Source organism: Salvia splendens, chromosome 13 (assembly GCF_004379255.2).
Source record: "Salvia splendens isolate huo1 chromosome 13, SspV2, whole genome shotgun sequence".
NCBI classification, from domain to species: domain Eukaryota; kingdom Viridiplantae; phylum Streptophyta; class Magnoliopsida; order Lamiales; family Lamiaceae; genus Salvia; species Salvia splendens.
In genome coordinates this window covers 24,708,604-24,728,681 of record NC_056044.1, presented here as the reverse complement: position 1 = coordinate 24,728,681, position 20,078 = coordinate 24,708,604, and the positions used below count along the sequence as shown (strand labels likewise).

The window sequence follows — 20,078 nt, the reverse complement described above, 5'->3', positions numbered from 1 at the left end:
TAGAATTTCGTTATATATTAATCACGGCCAATTTCCAATTTCTAAGAGCATCCACAATGGTTTTAGACAATCAATAGCCCAGTCATAGCCTAGCCACAAACTCCTCCTGCCACATCATCAACACTAAAAACTCCTCCTGCCACATCATCAGGACAAACAACTGGACAAGCAATAGCCTAGCCATAGCCTAGCCACAATAAACAAAATAATAAAAATAACAATCACACAAAATACGGACTTCAACTTACGACACAGATACGGGAAAATGCAATAATTTTATTTAAATAAAAAAAGGTACATTAAAAAAATTACATAATTTAAAAAAAAAACTAACTCCGTGCAGTCCTCTGCGCCCACAACTCTTCAATTAAATCATTTTGGAGTCGAATATGAGCTTCTACTTGGCGCATGTCGGCATGTGCTTGGAGGCGGTCGGCTTCATCGTGAGGTACCCCACTTCGTACGTTCGGGGCGGTCACGCCGTGGCTTGGACCGACTTCATTATCGTCGTTGGCCCAACTAGTCAGTTGTACACCTTCATCTTCGACTATCATGTTGTGCATGATAATACATGCGTACATTATATCAGCAATGCATTCGACATGCCACAACCGCGTTGGACCCCTAATTGCCGCCCATCGAGACTGGAGCACACCAAATGCGCGCTCCACGTCCTTGCGCGCCGACTCTTGCCGTTCCGCAAATTAAATAAAAATAAAAAATAAAATCCGCTTGTCGTTCGCTAGCCGATCAGGAGCCTGCAATGGCGGCCAGCCGATCGGCGAGCGCATCTGCCAGCGGAATCGGCGTGCGCTCGCCGTTTTTTTTGCCGACTTGGCGCTCGCCGATCAAATATACATCAAACTAAGGTTTAAATTTGCAAAAGAAGTACTCACAAAATTCGATTCCCTTCTCGTTACAACTCACAAGTCAAGTTGTCTATTTCCTCTTTTTAGGTAGACATTGCAATATTAATTTACGATTAGTCAATATTATCGTTATCTCCGTCAGGTTATTCCAAGTCAAGAAATTATAAGCCATTACATTACATTGCTAGTATAAAACACATTTGAGAACAAATTCAAAAATTCAGTGAAACACGTAACAATTGTTCTTGTTAAAGTCGATACATGCCTATGGGAATCGGGAATTCTTCAGGTTTGAGCTACTTGTAATTCATTTTGTGTTTGTACTAGCGTGTGGTTTAAGAAAACTATTTTACTAGTTGTAATTTCGTTGTGTTTGCATTGGCTTGGTGTTCAACAAAAAAATATGTTTTAGTCAATTATGATATTTGTTATTGTGTTTTTTATTAGATACCATGATACAAACTTTCTTCTATATAATGTGAATGCAAGCACTTAGATGATGTCGGTGTTTTTTAAATATTGATGGTAATATTCTCTTTCAAGAATGGTTCTTAATTGACACAAAAGACAAAAATGAAATTGAGGAGTATATCGATAGTACACATAGTCATATTGGTAATAATTGTTTGACAATTTACCCCGGCTTCATTTTTGAGTTAAAAAATTAAAATTATGACATATTAATTTTTATAATTAGCTTGATTGATTATAAATAAGTTGGAATTATACTAGTGGAATATGGAATCTTTATACAAAATCCGTATAGGTGGGACCACATATTGCACAGGCAAATAGCATGCGCACAGCACTCCGAACTATCATGCGCAGTTGCGCACAATAAATATGGATGTATAATTATTAAAATTAAAAAATGGACGGATGTTTTATAATGGTAATTAGTTTTATATGGAGTTTGAAAAAGAGAAAAAAGATGCTACTCCTTAGTCTTTTTGATAGCAATGGAAATAATTAAATGCAAAATCCGCTATTTTAATTTTCATTCTTGAGACCTTGAATTCTATTAATTCATCTTTTATTTTTGCAGTTAATAGAGTATTAAATATTTGTTTTAATTTTAAATTGCATAATTTATACGCATAGAATATAGTAGTAGTAATTATTCTTTGACACCAAAAATGTGACAACATAAAACAGAAAATCTAAATGTAGCCAAACAGCCACGTCATGAATGTATTTCATGGTTTTGAAATATCTCTTGAAACTCCATAAAGTCAAACAAATTAGTGGCGAAAAGCTATAACTGAAGTAGTACCATTATAGGATAATACTTAATCTATAAAATTCTCGATGCCTAAACTATAGTACTACAGTAATAATTAATTAATTATGTATGTACATGTACTTTTCATTTTCTTATTATATCCTACTTCCTCCGTCTCCGTCATTAAATGTCTCATATTTGATTGATACGAGTTTTAAGAAATTGTTTGACTTATAAAGTAAAGTGAGTAGAAAAATTGGTAGAATGTGAGATCTATTTTTTGGTCTACTTTTACATATTGGTTTTCTAATAAAAATGTGAGTGTAATGAGTTAGTGGAATGTATGGTCCATTTACCCAATATAGTAAAAATGAAATGAAATATTTATTGACGGATGGATGAAAAAAGAAAAATAAAATATTTAATGACAGACGGAGAGAGTACTAAATTCTAAAAAAAATTCATACCTCCTGGCTTTTAAGTCACAACGCGTGCTCGAAAAAATGTTCATGAATAGCGTATCTATACTAAATTTTGATTTATATAGACAAATACAAATTTATTTTGGTTGATATTATAAAATTACCACCATCGATGTAGATTACAAGAACACGCCAATATATGATCTGGCGGCATATGAATAATGAAAAATGAATACTAGTAGTATTTAGATACATAAACCTTTAAAAAATTATTGTAAGTATTTAGATACATAAACCTTAACACAATTAATAAACTGCATATAAATTCAAAATTTTAGTACTAATACACTAATTTTTCATTAGTTATGAATTTATCACGATGAAGTTTTGGTATAACTTTTTTTTATTTAAATGAGATATTTTAATTGACGTTGTATTAATAGTGATTGATATGACAACAAAGTGTAAAAAAACGAACTAAGTGGTGTTTTATGAGTAAAATGAGATTGTTTTGCATCTAGGATTAAAATCATCGTCGTCTATCTCCTTTCTTGAGGGAGAGGCGGCGGTGGCTCGATTCTGTGCATCCAACTGAACTTTGCTAGAAAACAATGCACTTGGCGGTTGTAGAACTCCTCGACGACGGAGGCCTTCAGAAACATTGGCAAATACTACTATTTTATCATTTTGAATTTTTAGAAGGCATCATTTTGAAGTTTGGAACAAAGTTATCTGCAATGTTGGTCGATAGTATGAGTCCATGTAGGCAGTTTCAGGCTTCTATGTCATCTAAAAATGTTTAAGTTTTAATTTTGGCATAAAATTATGATAAACCAAAAATTAAAATTTATATTTATGTACAATCCACATATTTTGTGAAAGTTGATGTGTTTTCAAGTTAATAACTCATACAGTATATGAATAAATAAATTCGATTTTATGTAAACGAGAATCCGCAACTATGCACAATTTTTTATGTGCACACCGGTTAAATGTGGCGCATTTTTTTGTGCAAAAGGGTGCCAATAACATTGGATTTCATATAAAAAATTGAGATCTATAGAAATATTAATAAGAATCAAACCAAGGATAAAAGGCCAAAATTGTTGTTAACATAGGATTAGTGAATTTTTTAATACAAAATAAGTAAACTAAGAGGGATATAGAAAGAAAAGTGTGTTGGTGAATAACGGGTACCGCCTCATTAGAGAGAAAGAAATTTTCTAAAAAAGGAAAGAATTCTTATTTTTAAGGGACACAAAAGTACATTTATTATTATTATTATTATTATTATTATTATTATTATTATTATTATTATTATTTATAATTATACTTTACTCCCCTGTCCGTTATTAGGAGTCTCATTTCTTGGCGGCACATGTTTTAAGAAATATTAAGAAAAGTGGGTGGAAAACAATTAGTGGAATATGAGTCTCCTTGTATATATTAGTTTTAATTGAAATGTGAGTGGAATGAATTAGTGGGAGGTGAGACTCTATTATCATTTATGGTAAAAGTAAACATGAACTCCTACCTGTGGATGAACTAAAATAGAAAAATGAGTTTATTATTCGCGAACGGAGGAAGTATTTGGCAAGCTCATGAATTAGGAAATCAAGAAAATGCCAAAACTCGAGTTAGGTGATGCGAGTACCACCCTCATATGCTACTTCAAGCAAATTTGTTAAAGAAGATAATGTGTGGTGTACACTTTTACTATGCGTGGTAAGATGCATAGGCCTTATCACCCGATATCCAAACTCCAAAAAATTGGATAGTTGGATACCCGATATCCAATTTTTCGGGTTTCAGATTAGATATCGGGTTGTGAGATTTTTGGATTATTGAGTATCGAGTTACCTGAATTATACTAAAGTTACTTTTTACATATGCTTTCTAATTAGGTAATTTTTACTCTAAATATCGAGTTACCTGAAATATACTACTACTAAAGTTACTAATTTTTACTCTATAGTATTTTATTAGTTGTTGTAATTTTAATTATTAGTCTTTTTGTTTTTATTTAGTATTTAGCTTATGTTTTTCTATTTTTGAATTTTCATTAATTATTAATGTTAGGTTATTATTGCTATTATTTTATTTTATGTAAACTATCTTATTAATCGTATTTAGTCTTCTGCGTTTATACTTGAATTAAAAAAAAACGTATATATGGGTTATAGCCCATTAATCAATAAATAACATATTACTAATAGAATTATTAGGTCATTAATTCTTATCTCTTCTTCTCCATCGCAGTCTGGTCTGCTCTTTCTCTGTAAGTTTCTCCATACTTTCTCTTCCTCTCCTCTTTATTTATTTTAATAAATATAGAATAATTTGGACTGGAATGCAATACATTATAATTTGAAAAGTAGTTTTGGTATAGTTTTAATGCAAACCAAAAGATAAGTATATTTCACTCAAATACCTATAATAGGATTGACTTTGCGGTACCATTGAAGGGATTTTCCTATTGCATATTGAGTTTTACAATTTTGTTGGAGATGGTCTAATGCAAATTCAGTGTATAGAAATAATCTATCCCATAATTTTGTTTAATAAAACATTCAAGATTAAAATAAAGTGAATTCAGTACTAATGGAGTACTATTTTATTTATTTATTTATTGAGGTTTATTATATTTTGGACAATTTTATTTATATAATAATGTCCCAACGAAACTATACAAATACACAATTTAATTAAATCTAAGTCTTCTATTCCTTTATTTTAATTTAATGGATGAGATTCAACCTTAGTCATGTATCAAATGAATGACTTCATCGTAATGCCGACATACAACATTAAAAAAGTGATAATGGAATGGGGATGAGGGAGGGACATCATGCTAACTGTGAGGAGTGGCGTCGCATCAAATAAAAATAAAATGTTTCCTATGAATGGAGCATAAGAGCATCTGCAACGGTGAATGAACGGACGCGGTGGACGGACTGCGTCCGTCCGTCCGTGCCGCTGGCAAGGACGAGCTCCGCCGCCGTTGCGCTCGCGCCAGCATCAAATAAAAATAAAATGTTTCCTATGAATGGAGCATAAGAGCATCTGCAACGGTGGATGGACGGACGGCGTCAGTCCGTCCGTGCCGCTGGCAAGGACGAGCTCCGCCGCCGTTGCGCTCGCGCCAGCATCAAATAAAAATAAAATGTTTCCTATGAATGGAGCATAAGAGCATCTGCAACGGTGGATGGACGGACGCGGTGGACGGACGGCGTCCGTCCGTCCGTGCCGCTGGCAAGGACGAGCTCCGCCGCCGTTGCGCTCGCGCCAGCATCAAATAAAAATAAAATGTTTCCTATGAATGGAGCATAAGAGCATCTGCAATGGTGGACGGACGGCGTCCGTCCGTCCGTGCCGCTGGCAAGGACGAGCTCCGCCGCCGCTGGCACGGCGCTACTCGATGCATGGAGCATGTCCGTGCCAGCGAGCAGCTGACGTGGCGCCCAGCGATTGGGCAACGGCATAGCCGTTGCCTTTGAATTTTTTTTAATTAAAAATCAGTTTTTAATTAAAAAAAACCGATTAAAAATAAGAAAAAATATTTTTCCACTTCCCAAAAAAAATATATCCGTTTTTTACCGTTTTTTTACCACTTTTAATTTTTTTTAATTTTTTCCCCCAAAAATACACATTTTCATCTATAAATACCCCCACTTTCACACCCAAAAATTCACATCACATATCCATTCTCATCTTCATTCTCACATATCCATTCTCAATCTTTCTTCCACTCCTACAACATAACAATGTCCGGCCAAGACAATAACCCCCCAGGCTCCCACAGTTGGAACCCCGAATGGTTCTCTTCACAACCGTTTCCTAGTCCGGAAACGGAATATTCGGCCCCTCCTCAAACCCAAAGTTCGGGCATTCCGGGTGGCTACCGGCCATACCCAATCGACTACCAAGATGCCCCCGAAGGGCAATACGGGTGGACACCCGAGCCTAGGCCGACCGCCCCCTCCCAAACTCCGACTCCTCCTACTCGCGGTGTCCGCACACCGTACACTCCGACGGAGATGGATAAATTATTCGCGGCGTACTTGAAAATCTCCGAAGATCCGGTGGTTGGCCCGAACCAATCCGACGATCACTTTTGGTGGCGCATAGCTCGCCGGTACAATGAAAACCGGCCGCCGGGAACAATCGAGCGCAACAAGAGTATGGTGCGCAACGCCATCTACCGAGCCAACGAAGAAATTGGCAAGTTCAATGGCTATTTCTTCCAGGAAGAGCGGTCGGCGGGGAGCGGCCGGAGCAAGGTCGACATCATCACTGCCGCGATGAGCACCTACCAATCCATGAACTACAAGCCATTCAAGTACCTCAATGTTTGGCAGGAGACGCATAACATCCTCCTCTAGCGGCTCCTCCAAACGGTCAAGGTCGGTATCCCTATCCGACGCCGGCTCCGAAGAAGTGGCTAGCCAACTCGCCGGAGCTAACTTGGGAAGCCCCGACGCCGGCTCGAGCGGTTCCCAACGCCGACCACAAGGAAGGAAGAAGGCGGCGGCCAACCGCCATCGCGCCGCGGCTGCAACCGCCAATGCTCCCGAACCCGCTCCCGTTCCATATGCGCCACCTCCACCCCCACCAACTCGTTGTGGCCCTCTTGGCTCAACTCAATATGGCCGATAGGTCAACTATGACCCCCTCGCAACTCGATCGCATGAGGCCATGATATTGGGCCTCCAAAGACAATTGGGGGTAGTGCCGCCGGATGAGTAGTCTTCCATGGGGGTATTTTTAGCTTTTAATTATGTAATTTTTAATTATTAGGAGTTTAATTATGTAATTTTTAATTTTTAGGAGTTTAATTATGTACTTTTAATTTTTAAGATTTTAATTATGTCGTTTTTATTTTATTTGTCATCTGTAATATTATTTAGGTTTTTTTAATAAATTTTAATATTATGGAAATGTTTTTGTTTAATTGAATTTTAAATTGAATTGCGCTCGTTCTTGCGGAAGAGCACAGCTGTGGGTGTTGTGCTCTTGCCAGAGAGCAGACAGAAAAAGTGGAGCCGGGCCCACAACCGTGCTCCCTGGCAAGAGCACGATTGTGAGTGCTCTAAATGTGTCAATGTATAACCGCACGTATATATAAATATATAAAATATTATAGTAGTAATTGTTAAGTTATGATGATGCACAGTGCTCTGTGGTGACCAGTGACCACATCTGATTTCTTAAATTTTACCCGTCTCTCTCTGCCTATCCATCTCGTATTGTTTAGTTAGACTATAAATTAACTCATGTAAAAAACTAAAATAAGAACCCCATGTCACGCTGTCCATTGTGACGTTTTAAAAGCATCCACAATGGCGGCAAGCGGACCGGCTAGCCGATTCCCGGTGCTGGCCAGTTCGCTCGCTGAACCATTGCAGGCGGCGAGCGGCAATTTAGCGAGAAAATCGGTGAGCGCACGCCGATTTTCGGGCGCTGGCCGATCCGCTCGCCGGTCGGCTGGCCGCCATTGCAGGCTCCCGATTGGCTAGTCCATTTTTTTATTTATTTAATTTTCGAAACACTATATATACGCGATTTGCACGTCATTTTCATTCGCACCACTTGTTTTAACGAGTTTTCTCTCTATCTTAATTTCTGTACAAGATTAACAACGCGAAATGAGTAACGCGGGTTGTAGTAGTGGTGGTAGTGGTGAGGATGCTGAGGAGTACGAACGGCAAATGAACGAAGAGTTGGAGGCCTATACGTCCAGTGAGATAAACCGGCTGATACAAAGGGCCTTGCAGCCAGCGGTACCTCGACCTCGACCCGTTGTCCACCGCCGAGCAGTGATTGAACGGGATCACGTAGCTGCACATCAGCGGCTAAATGAAGACTACTTCGCACAGGAGCCGCGGTTTAACGCCAACCTTTTCAGGGGGCGTTTTAGGATGAGCAGGGCCCTGTTTATGCGTATTGTTGACGCTTTGGAGTATCGATATCTGTGTTTCCGCTTCAGGCACGATGCGGCTGGCAGACCCGACCACACACCTATTCAAAAGTGCACTGCGGCAATCAGACAGTTGGCCTACGGAGGCGAGGCAGACATGTGGGACGAGTACCTCCACATCGGTGAGACGACTGCCCTTGAATGTATGAAGTATTTCTGTCAGGGCGTGGTTGAAATATTCCGTGATCAGTACCTTCGAAGCCCTACCCCCGAAGACTGCCAGGAGCTGATGCAGATGCACGGGGAGAAGCATGGGTTCCCAGGTATGTTAGGCAGCATAGATTGTATGCATTGGGAGTGGAAGAATTGTCCCACTGCCTGGAAGGCGTTCTACACGACCGGCTACAAGGGAAAGAATCTCACGATGATCCTCGAGGCCGTAGCTGATTACCAGTTGTGGATTTGGCATGCATATTTTGGGGTAGCCGGGTCGAACAACGACCTCAACGTCCTCAACTCGTCGCCCCTTTTCAACGAGCAGTGCCAGGGTGTCGGTCCGGGTCCGACCATCAGTTTTGTCGCCAACGGCAACCGTCATGATATGGGCTACTACTTGGCGGATGTGATATACCCTAGGTGGCCCGTCTTTGTGAAGACGATCAGATGCGTATCAGATGAGAGGAAGACCTACTTTGCGGAACGGCAGGAGTCGGCGCGCAAGGACGTGGAATGCGCATTTGGTGTGCTCCAGTCTCGATGGGCGGCAATTAGGGGTCCAACGCGTTTGTGGCATGTCGACTGCATTGCTGATATAATGTACGCCTGTATTATCATGCACAACATGATTGTCGAAGATGAAGGTGTACAACTGACTAGTTGGGCCAATGACGATAATGAAGCCGGTCCAAGCCACGACGTGGCCGCCCCCAACGTACGAAGCGGGGTACCTCACGATGAAGCCGACCGCCTCCAAGCACATGCCGACATGCGCCAAGTGGATGCTCATATTCGACTCCAAAAGGATTTAATTGAAGAGTTGTGGGCGCAGAGGACTGCACGGCGTTCGTTTTTTTTAATTATGTAATTTTTTTTAATCTACCTTTTTTTTAATTATGTAATTTTTTTAATTATGTAATTTTTTTAATTAAATATTATTATTGAATTTTTCCGTATTTGTGTCGTAAATTTAATTTCGTATTTTGTGTGAGTGTTAATTATTTGTTTTTTATAATTTTGTTTATTGTGGCTAGCCTACTGCTTGTCCAGTTGCTTGTCCTGATGATGTGGCAGGAGGAGTTTTTAGTGCTAATGATGTGGCAGGAGGAGTTGTGGCTAGGCTATGGTTAGCTTATGGCTGACCTATTGCTATTGGAGATACGATATGAAAAAAAGTTTTTTTATCGTTTAGCACAATCCCAATGCTGCTATCTTCCTTCAAGTTGGATCAGACACAAAGGACATTTTTCTTTTCTTTAAAAATGCTACAAAAAATTGGATTAAGTTTCTTTGGGAGTAAGTAAATGGTTGTTTTGTGCTTTAGGAACATGAGAGTGCTTTACTAAAAATTACCACTCACAAATGATACCCTTACAAAACCATAATTTTTATTTAGAAAACAATAAGTAAAACTTGAACTAAAAATTTTTGGTGCCGCTCTCTATAATCCGCATAATCTAATTTTACTATTTTTAATATGTTGAGCGATTGCGTTGTTTTATGTTTTCGTTTTCAAATTAGTCAACTTCAATTCCTACGATATAATTAAGCTTTGGAAGTCATCTTTGTGGGAAACAAAATCGGAGCAAAGTCTGTACATTTATGCAACTAATCAACCCTAATTAATCTTTAATAAATATCGTGACACCGTTTCTCTTTTGTAATTAATTATTTTTAATTGGCTCTAGCATTTAGGGTTATTAATTTAGAAGAATCTCATTCTCCACTTTGTACTTTTAAGCGATGGAACTTAACCGTGAAATTAAACCAAGAAACTTTTATAGACCCGACTCTATCAATCATAGTACATAACATAAATTGCAATTTGCATATATCATGGTCAATGAATTACTTAAATAATAATAGTAGTAAGAGCATCTCCAATGACAGCGAGCGGACAGGCTAGTCGATTCCCGGCGCTGGCCGGTCTGCTCGTAGAACCATTGGAACCGGCGAGCGCTATTTCGGCAAAAAAATCGGCGACCCGACGCCGATTTTCGGGCGTTGGCCGATCCGCTCGCCGGTCGGCTGGCCGCCATTGCAGGCTCCCGATCGGCGAGCGATCGGCCAGCTCTTTTTTTTCGAAACACTATATATACGCTATTTGCACGTCATTTTCATTCGCACCGCTTGTTTTAACGAGTTTTCTCTCTCACTTAATTTCTGTACAAAAGCAATAAAGCAAAATGGAGAATAACAACGAGTCTACTCCAGTGACGAGCGGGTCTCAAACTCCCACGGTACCCGTGAAAGGTGGATGGGGTCTAATGGCCGGGTACTACAACATGTACCATTGGCAGCAGATGATGCCCGGGATGGCAGCCGGGAGTAGTATGCCGGGATGGTAGGAGATCCAGGGCGGGCAGGGGGTACCGGGTATGCAACCCGGGATGCAGATGATGTCGGGGTGGGCAGCCGTGATGCAGATGATGCTGGGGTGGCAGCTCGGGATGCAGGGGACGTCGGGGGGACAATGTCTATCGCCTCAGTCTTGATTTTTTGACTGCTTCTTCGCACACATCGACCCCATCGAAGACGCAGTTCACTGGGTGTGATACTTTCTCCTTAGAGGAGTTGGGGATAGATCTCGAGGATGCGGACACTCCCGTTCAAACGTGGGGAGTAGGGCGGGGTCGGGGCGCCCCAAAGAAGAAGAAGGGTAAGGGGAAGGGCAAAAGGGTGGTCGGCGAGTCGTCGCAGCCGGCTGATGACGACAGCCCGGCACGGAGGAAGTGGACGGATGCGGAGAACATCGCGCTGTCCATGGCTTGGGTGAGTGTTTGCGATGATCGTCAACTTGTGGGCTAAAATATCAGCAGCCTACAAGGAATTTTGCCCGTAGGGGAGGCCACACAGCGGGGAGGAGTGCCGGATGGGGTGGGACCGAATCAGGGCTGCGGTCTCCTAATTTTTGGGCTCGTACACCAACGCCCTCCGCATGCAGACCAGTGGCCAAACTGACGAGGACTGGAGGAGGATAGCGAAGAAAGCCTTCCCCGTGCCCGGGCTTTATAAGGAGTTCACCTACTGGAACTGCTATGAGGTGTTGATGGACTCCGAGAAGCTTCGGGCAGGTGTCGATGCTAGTTGGCCGAAGAAGCAACGACTGAACTATGCCGGTGATTACAGCGGCAGCAGCGGCGGTTCCCACGACCTCACCGAGGATGTTCAGGAGTTCTCGTCCCCTCCATCGTTTACTCGCTGCACTCGCCCGGTTGGTCAAAGGCTGGCACAACGGGTAGCGAGGGGGGTCGCCCAGGGGTCCCAGGAGGTCCAGTCGGCATCCCCCCTGTTGGCACGTCGCCAACCGAGCTCGCCTTCTTCGCGCGTCAACAAACCCGGGCTCAGATGCACAAGATCTTAGCTGAATGGAGGGCGGCAACTAACCCCGTGGAGAAGAGGTTTCTTCACTCAATGCTCGAGAGTATGCAGGTCGATTTGGATGCCGCCTCGGCACAGTTGGGGGGCTCAGATGCCGCAGATTTGGGGGTCCCGGATAGCGGCGATAATGGCGGCGACGACGGCGACGGCGACAGCCACGAGGAGTGAGGCGGAGGCGGGGGCTCGTGTGTGGAAGATGGTTTTTTTAATTAATGTATTTTTTTTAAATTTAAATATTATTATTTAATTTTCCCGTATCTGTATCGTAAATTTAATTCCGTATTTTGTGTGATTGTTAATTATTTGTTTTTTATAATTTTGTTTATTGTGGCTAGCCTATTGCTAGTGTATTGCTTGTCCAGTTGCTTGTCCTGATGATGTGACAGGAGGAGTTTTAGTCCTGATGATGTGGCATGAGGAGTTTGTGGCTGGCCTATGGCTAGCCTAGGGATGCTCTAATTTTGAATGGTGTAAAAAGAATGAAGTGGTTGACACGGGGCAGGCACCAATGCAAAACGGTGCAGTTAGTTTTGCATTTGTAAATGAATTAGGCTGTAATTTAATTTGTGAAGCGCCAATAAAGATGAAGCATATTGATTCCGTGTGAAACTTGTGTTCTTTTACTCATAAAAATAAAATGAATAAGAGAGAAAGATAGTGGTGGTGGTGTATATATAGAGAGTGTGTAGAAGAGAATTAGAGAAGGCCTTTGAAGAAAGTTTGTTTCTTTTATTTGAAGCTGTGATTCACTTTCACATTTACAGTTAAAAGACAAAACAGAGAGAGAGGGAGAAAAAAAAATGGAGAGGGAGAGTGAAGTGAAAACATCAAAGTTTAAGACGATTTGCGTCTTCTGTGGGAGTAGCCAAGGCAACAAAGTTAGCTATCAAGAAGCTGCGATTGAACTCGGCAACGTTTTGGTTTTGGTTTTTTTTTTTTGCAATAATTTAGTCCTCTGTTTCTGATGAGCAATTTTTTGGTTTTGTTTTCATGCAAATGTGTTCGTACATCGATTCTTTTTGAAGCAATAAATAATGTACAATCTCTCTGTGTCTCTCTATTGAAATGACTATCGAGACATTTCATGGAGATGGCAGAGAACATTTCTTCTCTTCCTTAAAAAGGTAGAAACTTATAATTTGAATGTACACCTAAAATAGGCCACACTCACTGACCCTCTGTATTGATTGTTGTTACATTTTGCTCTGTTTTTGAAGTCATAAAATTCCTAACATGTTTGGGGTGAATTTCAAGGTTTCAAGGAGCATTGATTTAGTGTATGGAGGAGGCAGCATAGGCCTAATGGGGCTGGTTTCTCAGGCTGTCCACGACGGCGGCTGCCACGTCACTGGGTGAGGATGAGCTTCTTTTTACCATAAAAATTTGAGTTTAGAGTTTTGCATATTTCCTCACTAAAAACTGAATTTTGTCTTGTTATTGTCCTCATTTGCAGAGTGATTCCCAAGACGCTCATGCCTCGAGAGGTATGTCTGTTGTGGTGTTTGATGAATTCTTGAAACCACATTTTATTTAGAAGAAATTTACTACTATTACAATTCTTGATAAATTTACTACTAGAATTCTTGATTTCAGTATCTTTGTTAGTTGTTGTTGGTTTGTGTTTGTTTTCCTTGAATGACATTAGGGCCACATGTTTCTTGCTTTTCTGATGAAGTGAAAGGTCATTTTGTTGTTGCTAAACCTTATCCTGTGTATACTGCAGAGATTTGTTTTTGTAAAAATCTACACATTTTTGGACTCCCAAATTCTGTCTCTCAATTTTCCAATTCTGTTTATCTGTTGTATTTTTGTATCAACAAACAAATGCTTCTACAGTTGTTGAATTTTGAACTTCAGTTTCAATTTTGTTGGAATAGTACACACACACATTTGCTTGCTTTATGGAGTTTTGTAGTACTTCTTTTTTTGGCAGTTAACTGGACAAACAGTAGGGAAAGTGAAGGCAGTTGCAGACATGCATCAAAGGAAAGCAGAAATGGCTAAGCATTCTGATGCTTTTATTGCCTTACCAGGTTTGCCACAATCAATTCATTATTCTAGTAAGTAGTATAATATTTGAAATTGATCAACCTATTGATTCTTGGACAGGTGGTTATGGAACTCTTGAGGAACTGCTTGAAGTCATAACATGGGCTCAGCTCGGGATCCATGACAAGCCGGTACTATTCATTTCGAACTCCAATCCTTAAAAACAGGTCAAGAAACTAAGGGGGGCAGTCATTTTGCAGGTAGGTTTGCTGAACGTGGATGGATACTACAACTCGTTGCTCTCATTCATCGACAAAGCAGTCGAGGAAGGCTTCATCAGCCCCAACGCTCGCCACATCATTGTGTCTGCACCAACAGCCAAAGAGCTTGTGAAGAAGCTAGAGGTATTGACTTTTCTTGCCATTTCCTCACATTGCTACCACTAATTGACTTTAACATTCATTGATGAAAGATGTGTTGGTGATGTGTAGGAATACGTTCCGCGCCACGAGAGAGTAGCTTCGAAACTGAGCTGGGAGATAGAGCAGCAACTAGGCTACTCCCAGAGTTATGATATTGCCAGATGACTTCTTCTCACCATAACACAGATTTTCATCTTGGAATTAGGCAATGGAAGAAGCTAACTTGGGAGTTTTTGCAAATCTTTATTTATCTAAGGTTACTTTTGTAAATTTCATGGGATCTACTTACCTTTAAATTAGTTATTTTATTTGCCTAATTAGTTTGGTTTGCAAAGGTTGTAACTAGCTAGTAACTACTACTATGACATTGTGCAAGACTCCATCTAATGTGACCTTACTAGTACTATTCTAAAAAGATGTTATGTATGAAAAAGAATATTCAAGGCACAACAAGGATATCGAAAACGACTAAAGAAGAACATGAAAATGAAGATAAAAGTTATGGGCATTGGTTGTGGTCGGCAATGATGGATGGAATTGATATTTATTATGTTGAGAATGATGAGTTTGTTAGACAACATAAGTGTCCAAGTGCTCCATATTGTATGTTTGGGGAAGAAAGCGAATTGATGAGGACCATTGTGTTTAGTTTTGAAGAAACGTGTATGGGCTATTCTAACTAATTATTGTGGTTCTCTCTTGTTATGAAAATTGGGACCATCACTTTTGGGCACCAGACAACATTCAATAACTCTTTTGGGGCTGTTTTTTTTTTGTATCTAACAAATGTGGTTCTCTTTTTTTTTCTTTGAAAATTAATATTTGAAGTCTACATGAAACACATATTATAAATCCTACTGTCTAATGGGAATATTCACATTCTCTGTAAAATGAGTAGAAAGTAAACATCCACGTTTCCGATTAGATGATAAAATCGTGGATTAACTATATTTTATGGTTGCAAAAATATGGAGTACCAATTTTGAAGAATAAAAACATGGGATGGGATGCCCTTTGTACAATTAGTTGCAAAAATGGTCTACTTTGGATTGAGAATTATCTCTAAATGTTTTTTTTTTATTTTCCACTAATATTACTTACTTAAGTTCAATAAAATAAACTGAAAGTATATATATAACTCGTATAGTTTTTTTTGTAATTTACTTTTTTATATATATAATTAATTGCTTTTCACAAAATTTCTCATCCTATTGTTTTTTAAATTGCAATATTAATTTAAAGAACATATTAATATAATTATTCTTTTATTATGAAGTGTTCTCCTGCACCAAAAATTAGTTTTTACTAAGTAACAACTTTGATTTTCACAATTCCCTTTCCTGTTAACTTGTCATATAATTAGAGACTTCTGTTTATCTATTTTACAGTAAGGCTTTTAAAAGTAAAAAAAATCATCCTAAATTTTTTACTAATGACTAAATTATAAATTGAATGAAATTTATCTAATAAAAAAAATATAGTATACATAAAAATAAAACTACAATCGAAATAGAGAATTATAGATATATAATTTATGTAAGAATGTTCGAGAGTATATTGGTTATATATGAGGCTTTCATGAATGAAAATGGATTTTTCGACAGAGAAAAAACCTTTTTTTCCTGGAAAGAGTAACGCGTTGGGAACCTTTTACTCAGTCGTGAATCGCCTTGAGTTGAGAGAAAACACGAGAGATGAGAGGGTGTGGGGTTTTAATAATTCAATAGGTTTCTTTGTTTCTAACTTTGTGCTGCTGGTCACTAAGAGCTTGGAGAATGCTAACACCATAATGAATCAAAACTCTCTCGCTTGGAAGAACTCTATCCCACTCCGAGCTCAACTGCTTGTCTGATTTATCTTGCAAGGAAGGCTTAACACTAAAGATAGACTGACCAGATGTGGCATACCACAAATTGAGGATGATGGATGTATTTTTTGCAAGGAAGAACCGGAGACGTTGGAGCACGTCTTTTTTAGCTGTAGAATCTCGAGTGGTATATGGTAGTATTACTTTTTTTGCTCAATGGAATTTATCCATGTACTTGCCTAAGTACCCGATGACATGCTTCCTCTCTTGGCTGGACACTCCTCTTCATAAAGCTAATAAAAAGGTGTGAATTTCTCTATTCTTTTTTTTTATCTCATGTTCGATATGGGATATTCAGAATAAAATGATCTTCTAAGGTTTTGTGCCGGATTGGGAGCTTGAGAAGAAAATATTGATTTGGCGACTAAGATTGTGGACAAAATGTTGGCACCCAAATTCTCCCTTTCCAACGGAGATTTTGGGTGAGAGTTGATCATTTTCTTGAAGACCTTAGTACAAAGTTTTTTTCTTTCCCTTTTGGGTTGTTTTATTTTTGGTTGGTTTTCTCCTATGTACTTTTGCATTAGTGTAATGGTCTTGATAGTTTTTGAGTGCCCGTTTATTGCCTTTTGGTTTTGACACTAAGGGAGTTGGCTAGCTTGGATAGCTTTTGTACTTGGTTTTGCCGCCTCGTGAACTTTTGCTCACCACTTATGGTTTGAGACTTTGTATCAAAAAAATGAATAGGCTTTCATTTTATTTTTTTGGCGTTACATGTACAAAATTGAATTTTTAATCATATATAAATACATTTTTTTATCTTATATAAATATTTTTACACAGTAATATAATTAGTGGTTACATGGTATTGGTAAAAAATGTTAATAAATTACGTGCCCGCTGCGCGCATTATGTTTTTTGTATCAATTGTTATAATTTTGTTTTAATTCAGTTCATTAGATATTGATTACAATAATTAATACGCTGTCTCATGAGTAAAAGAATAACAAACAAAAGAAACATAATTAAGCATTTTAATAAAAATTTGAGAAATATGGGCATTTAAAATTTTGCGGCATTCTAATTTGAACGTTCCTTGGATTTCGAATGAAATGAGGCATCACAAATTCACCACCAAAAAATGCTTAAACAAAGCACAGTCATGAAAATGTGATGCTTAATTGCTTCGCTTTCAAATTTTGATCTCCCAAAATTTCTTCTGTAAAACTTTCTGCAACCACCATGCCGATCAACACAGGCGGCGGGAGATCTCTTTGCAGCGACAGGCCCAGAACCGCCAGGACGTTCCCGATTTTGATGTTAGAGAAGCAGTCAACCTAAGAGGATTTGAAGCGCAGCGATGGTTCGCGAAGCAGAAAGGATGATCGATGTTCCCGACCGCTTGAATTCGGACTGGTATTTGCTGCTTTGCTATCTCCTTATTTGATCCACTTTTACTTCAATTCTTCTCACCGTCTTTTGTTTACATGAGATTATGAATTCATTTCCTTATTATTTTGTCAAACAAGATTGAAGATTGCTTGCTTTGACTAAAAAGAGGAACTAAATTAAATGTGATTCTAATAATCTCATTCTGTTTGTGGAGATATTGTCAATTTATACCATGAAATAGTGAAATTAGAGGAACCTTTGTCGATTGAATGGCAAAATAGATACCTGCATTTATTTGAAGGTTTGCTGAAATATCTGATGTGCTTATGAAGGTGCATATTCCGAATTTTGTGAAGGTATGTATGCGCTAGACCTGCTGGGAAACATTGTTTGTGGTGTCATCTAACGGTTAGTTGGTTACGAAATGGTTGCTTGCTGCATCGTTTTCCATCTGCTTTACCCAATGGTGCCAGTACCAATAATAGCAGCAGGTCTGGCCAATCTTCTTGTATACTACTTGACTGTATATTTCACGAGGTCGTATATTTCTCGTCCTCTCATGGTTTTATTCGTTGAATGTGTTACACAATGTGATGTGTTAGTGTTGCATAACGTGACTGCAAGCTGATGAGACTTACTACGTAATTGACATGGTTTGCTTGACGGGAATGCCTATGTATGAATGCACCACCGAGTTCAGATTTTTCTGGTTGAGCAGCAAGCTTGCTGAGTCTGAAGCTTGCAATGATCCTTCACCTTACCATAAATACAGGTTCATGACTCTGCTCGTATACAGCTGCGACAAGGAGGGTCTAAAAGCAGCTTATACTGGGCAAGTGTCGTATGTGAAGGATGGGCTCTTGTTTACAATAAGTAAGATTTTCGTCATCTTTTCTTACGACTGGTAGAGCCGTAGAATCAGTATTTTTTTGTAATAACTTATTTGGTGTATGAGCTGCGTATAGTTTTTTCACCAAATATACCTCTTCTGTGTGTTGAGCCATATTTTGTCCAACTTTATTGCATGACCAGAAAGAAAGGATCAAAGGACTAGGATAGAATTGTAGAAAGAAGGAAAGGGTTACAAACAACCTTCACAACTAGACTAACACAATTTTCTTAGGTATTTACATGGATTAATTAATTAGACAAAGTAGACACTGTATTAGCTTGGATTATGTTTATCCATCCATCCTTCAGTTCAGTCAAAGTAAACGCCCCCTTAATGCTGATGTGAAATGGAGAGAAAAAAAGGAGACTGTAAATTGTCTAAACAAACAAAAAGTAAATGACAACCTTCACAACAAGGAATAGACTTACCCAATTTTCTTATAGTGCTTTGTGTAGTGCATTCTCTTTCTTCTCGATTTCTGATCATCAATTCTGATTCTCTCAGACATGCACATTATGAATCAGGAAATACCCCTTTGGTATTAGTCTGGAAGGATGAGAGTTGTAGCCAATATGTTCTTGATACAGAGAGTAATGGGAAGATTTCGAATCAGCAACAGGTATATCTTTATCTTACCACTTGAAATTGCTTCAATGCATAAAATATTATGTCAGAGCTTCTTGTTGCACTTTATAAGGTCTATTTCAGTATCTTGCTTCATAATATGAGGTTTGAAGTAGATAGGCAAGCTTACTCGAAGGGCAGTCTTGCACTCGACCCTTTCAACCATTTATGGGCTTTTTATTGTTATCGCCCCCATGTTGATATAGAGTAAATTATCAAAGAAAAGAATATGTAACTTTTATCTACTCTGATAGATCCTCAGCAAGCAAAGTCACAAAAGAAGAATCATTGCATTTACATGTTTTTACTTTTTCCTAGGCGTAGGTCTTGTGCAAGGAGCCACTTTTATGCCGACATTTCTGTCAGATGATTCTAGAAAATTCATTTAGTATTTCTGCAATATCATCTTAACAATTATGAAGGTGTAAATGGCTGAGTATTTCTGTAAATCCAACATTTCCCGATGTTCAATTATCAGAGAGTGTTGGAGCTACTAGATGATGGGAGACTGGCTACCTTCGATGATCCTCCTGTTATATTGGGTTGCCTAGGCAATGATTTCGTCGAAAAGGTTTGTTTAAATTTATTTCTTAGAATACATAAGCAAAGAAGTTTCTGTCATTGTTCATTTCTGGATTTACAAATGAAATTCGCTTCCAGAGGTTCCATTGATAAGTTAATATAAAAGACCTTAGCCATCCACAACGCTGTTCCTATACCGTTCCTATACCGTTCCTTAAACCATTATTTGAGGGCCCCACTGTACTTTTTTACTTCATTCCTTAACTAAGGAACGGAACCTGCAACCCTCCGTTCCTTAACCGTTCCTTAAATTACTATTCATTCAATTTCATTTTTTTTTATTTCCAACCCAATTCAATTTAAATAAACACACCTTAAAAAACAAACACACTTTATTAAAAAA

General features: G+C 38.9%; 2 protein-coding genes across 2 annotated transcripts; both read left to right on the top strand.

Annotated features, from left to right (window-relative positions):
• The first annotated feature begins 12,603 nt into the window (after nucleotides 1-12,603).
• On the top strand, nucleotides 12,604-14,853 carry LOC121762636 (cytokinin riboside 5'-monophosphate phosphoribohydrolase LOG1-like). The gene is made up of 7 exons (XM_042158593.1): nucleotides 12,604-12,947; nucleotides 13,282-13,379; nucleotides 13,481-13,511; nucleotides 13,961-14,060; nucleotides 14,137-14,207; nucleotides 14,277-14,420; nucleotides 14,508-14,853. Exons 1-7 carry the CDS (start codon nucleotides 12,828-12,830, stop codon nucleotides 14,601-14,603), a joined length of 660 nt encoding a protein of 219 aa, XP_042014527.1. The 5' UTR covers nucleotides 12,604-12,827; the 3' UTR covers nucleotides 14,604-14,853.
• A 1,196-nt stretch (nucleotides 14,854-16,049) lies between these two features.
• Nucleotides 16,050-19,842, top strand: LOC121762635 (snurportin-1-like). Its single transcript, XM_042158592.1, has 6 exons — nucleotides 16,050-16,549; nucleotides 17,504-17,661; nucleotides 17,994-18,128; nucleotides 18,338-18,510; nucleotides 19,054-19,148; nucleotides 19,632-19,842. Exons 2-6 carry the CDS (start codon nucleotides 17,606-17,608, stop codon nucleotides 19,836-19,838), a joined length of 666 nt encoding a protein of 221 aa, XP_042014526.1. The 5' UTR covers nucleotides 16,050-16,549; nucleotides 17,504-17,605; the 3' UTR covers nucleotides 19,839-19,842.
• Nucleotides 19,843-20,078: the final 236 nt, after the last annotated feature.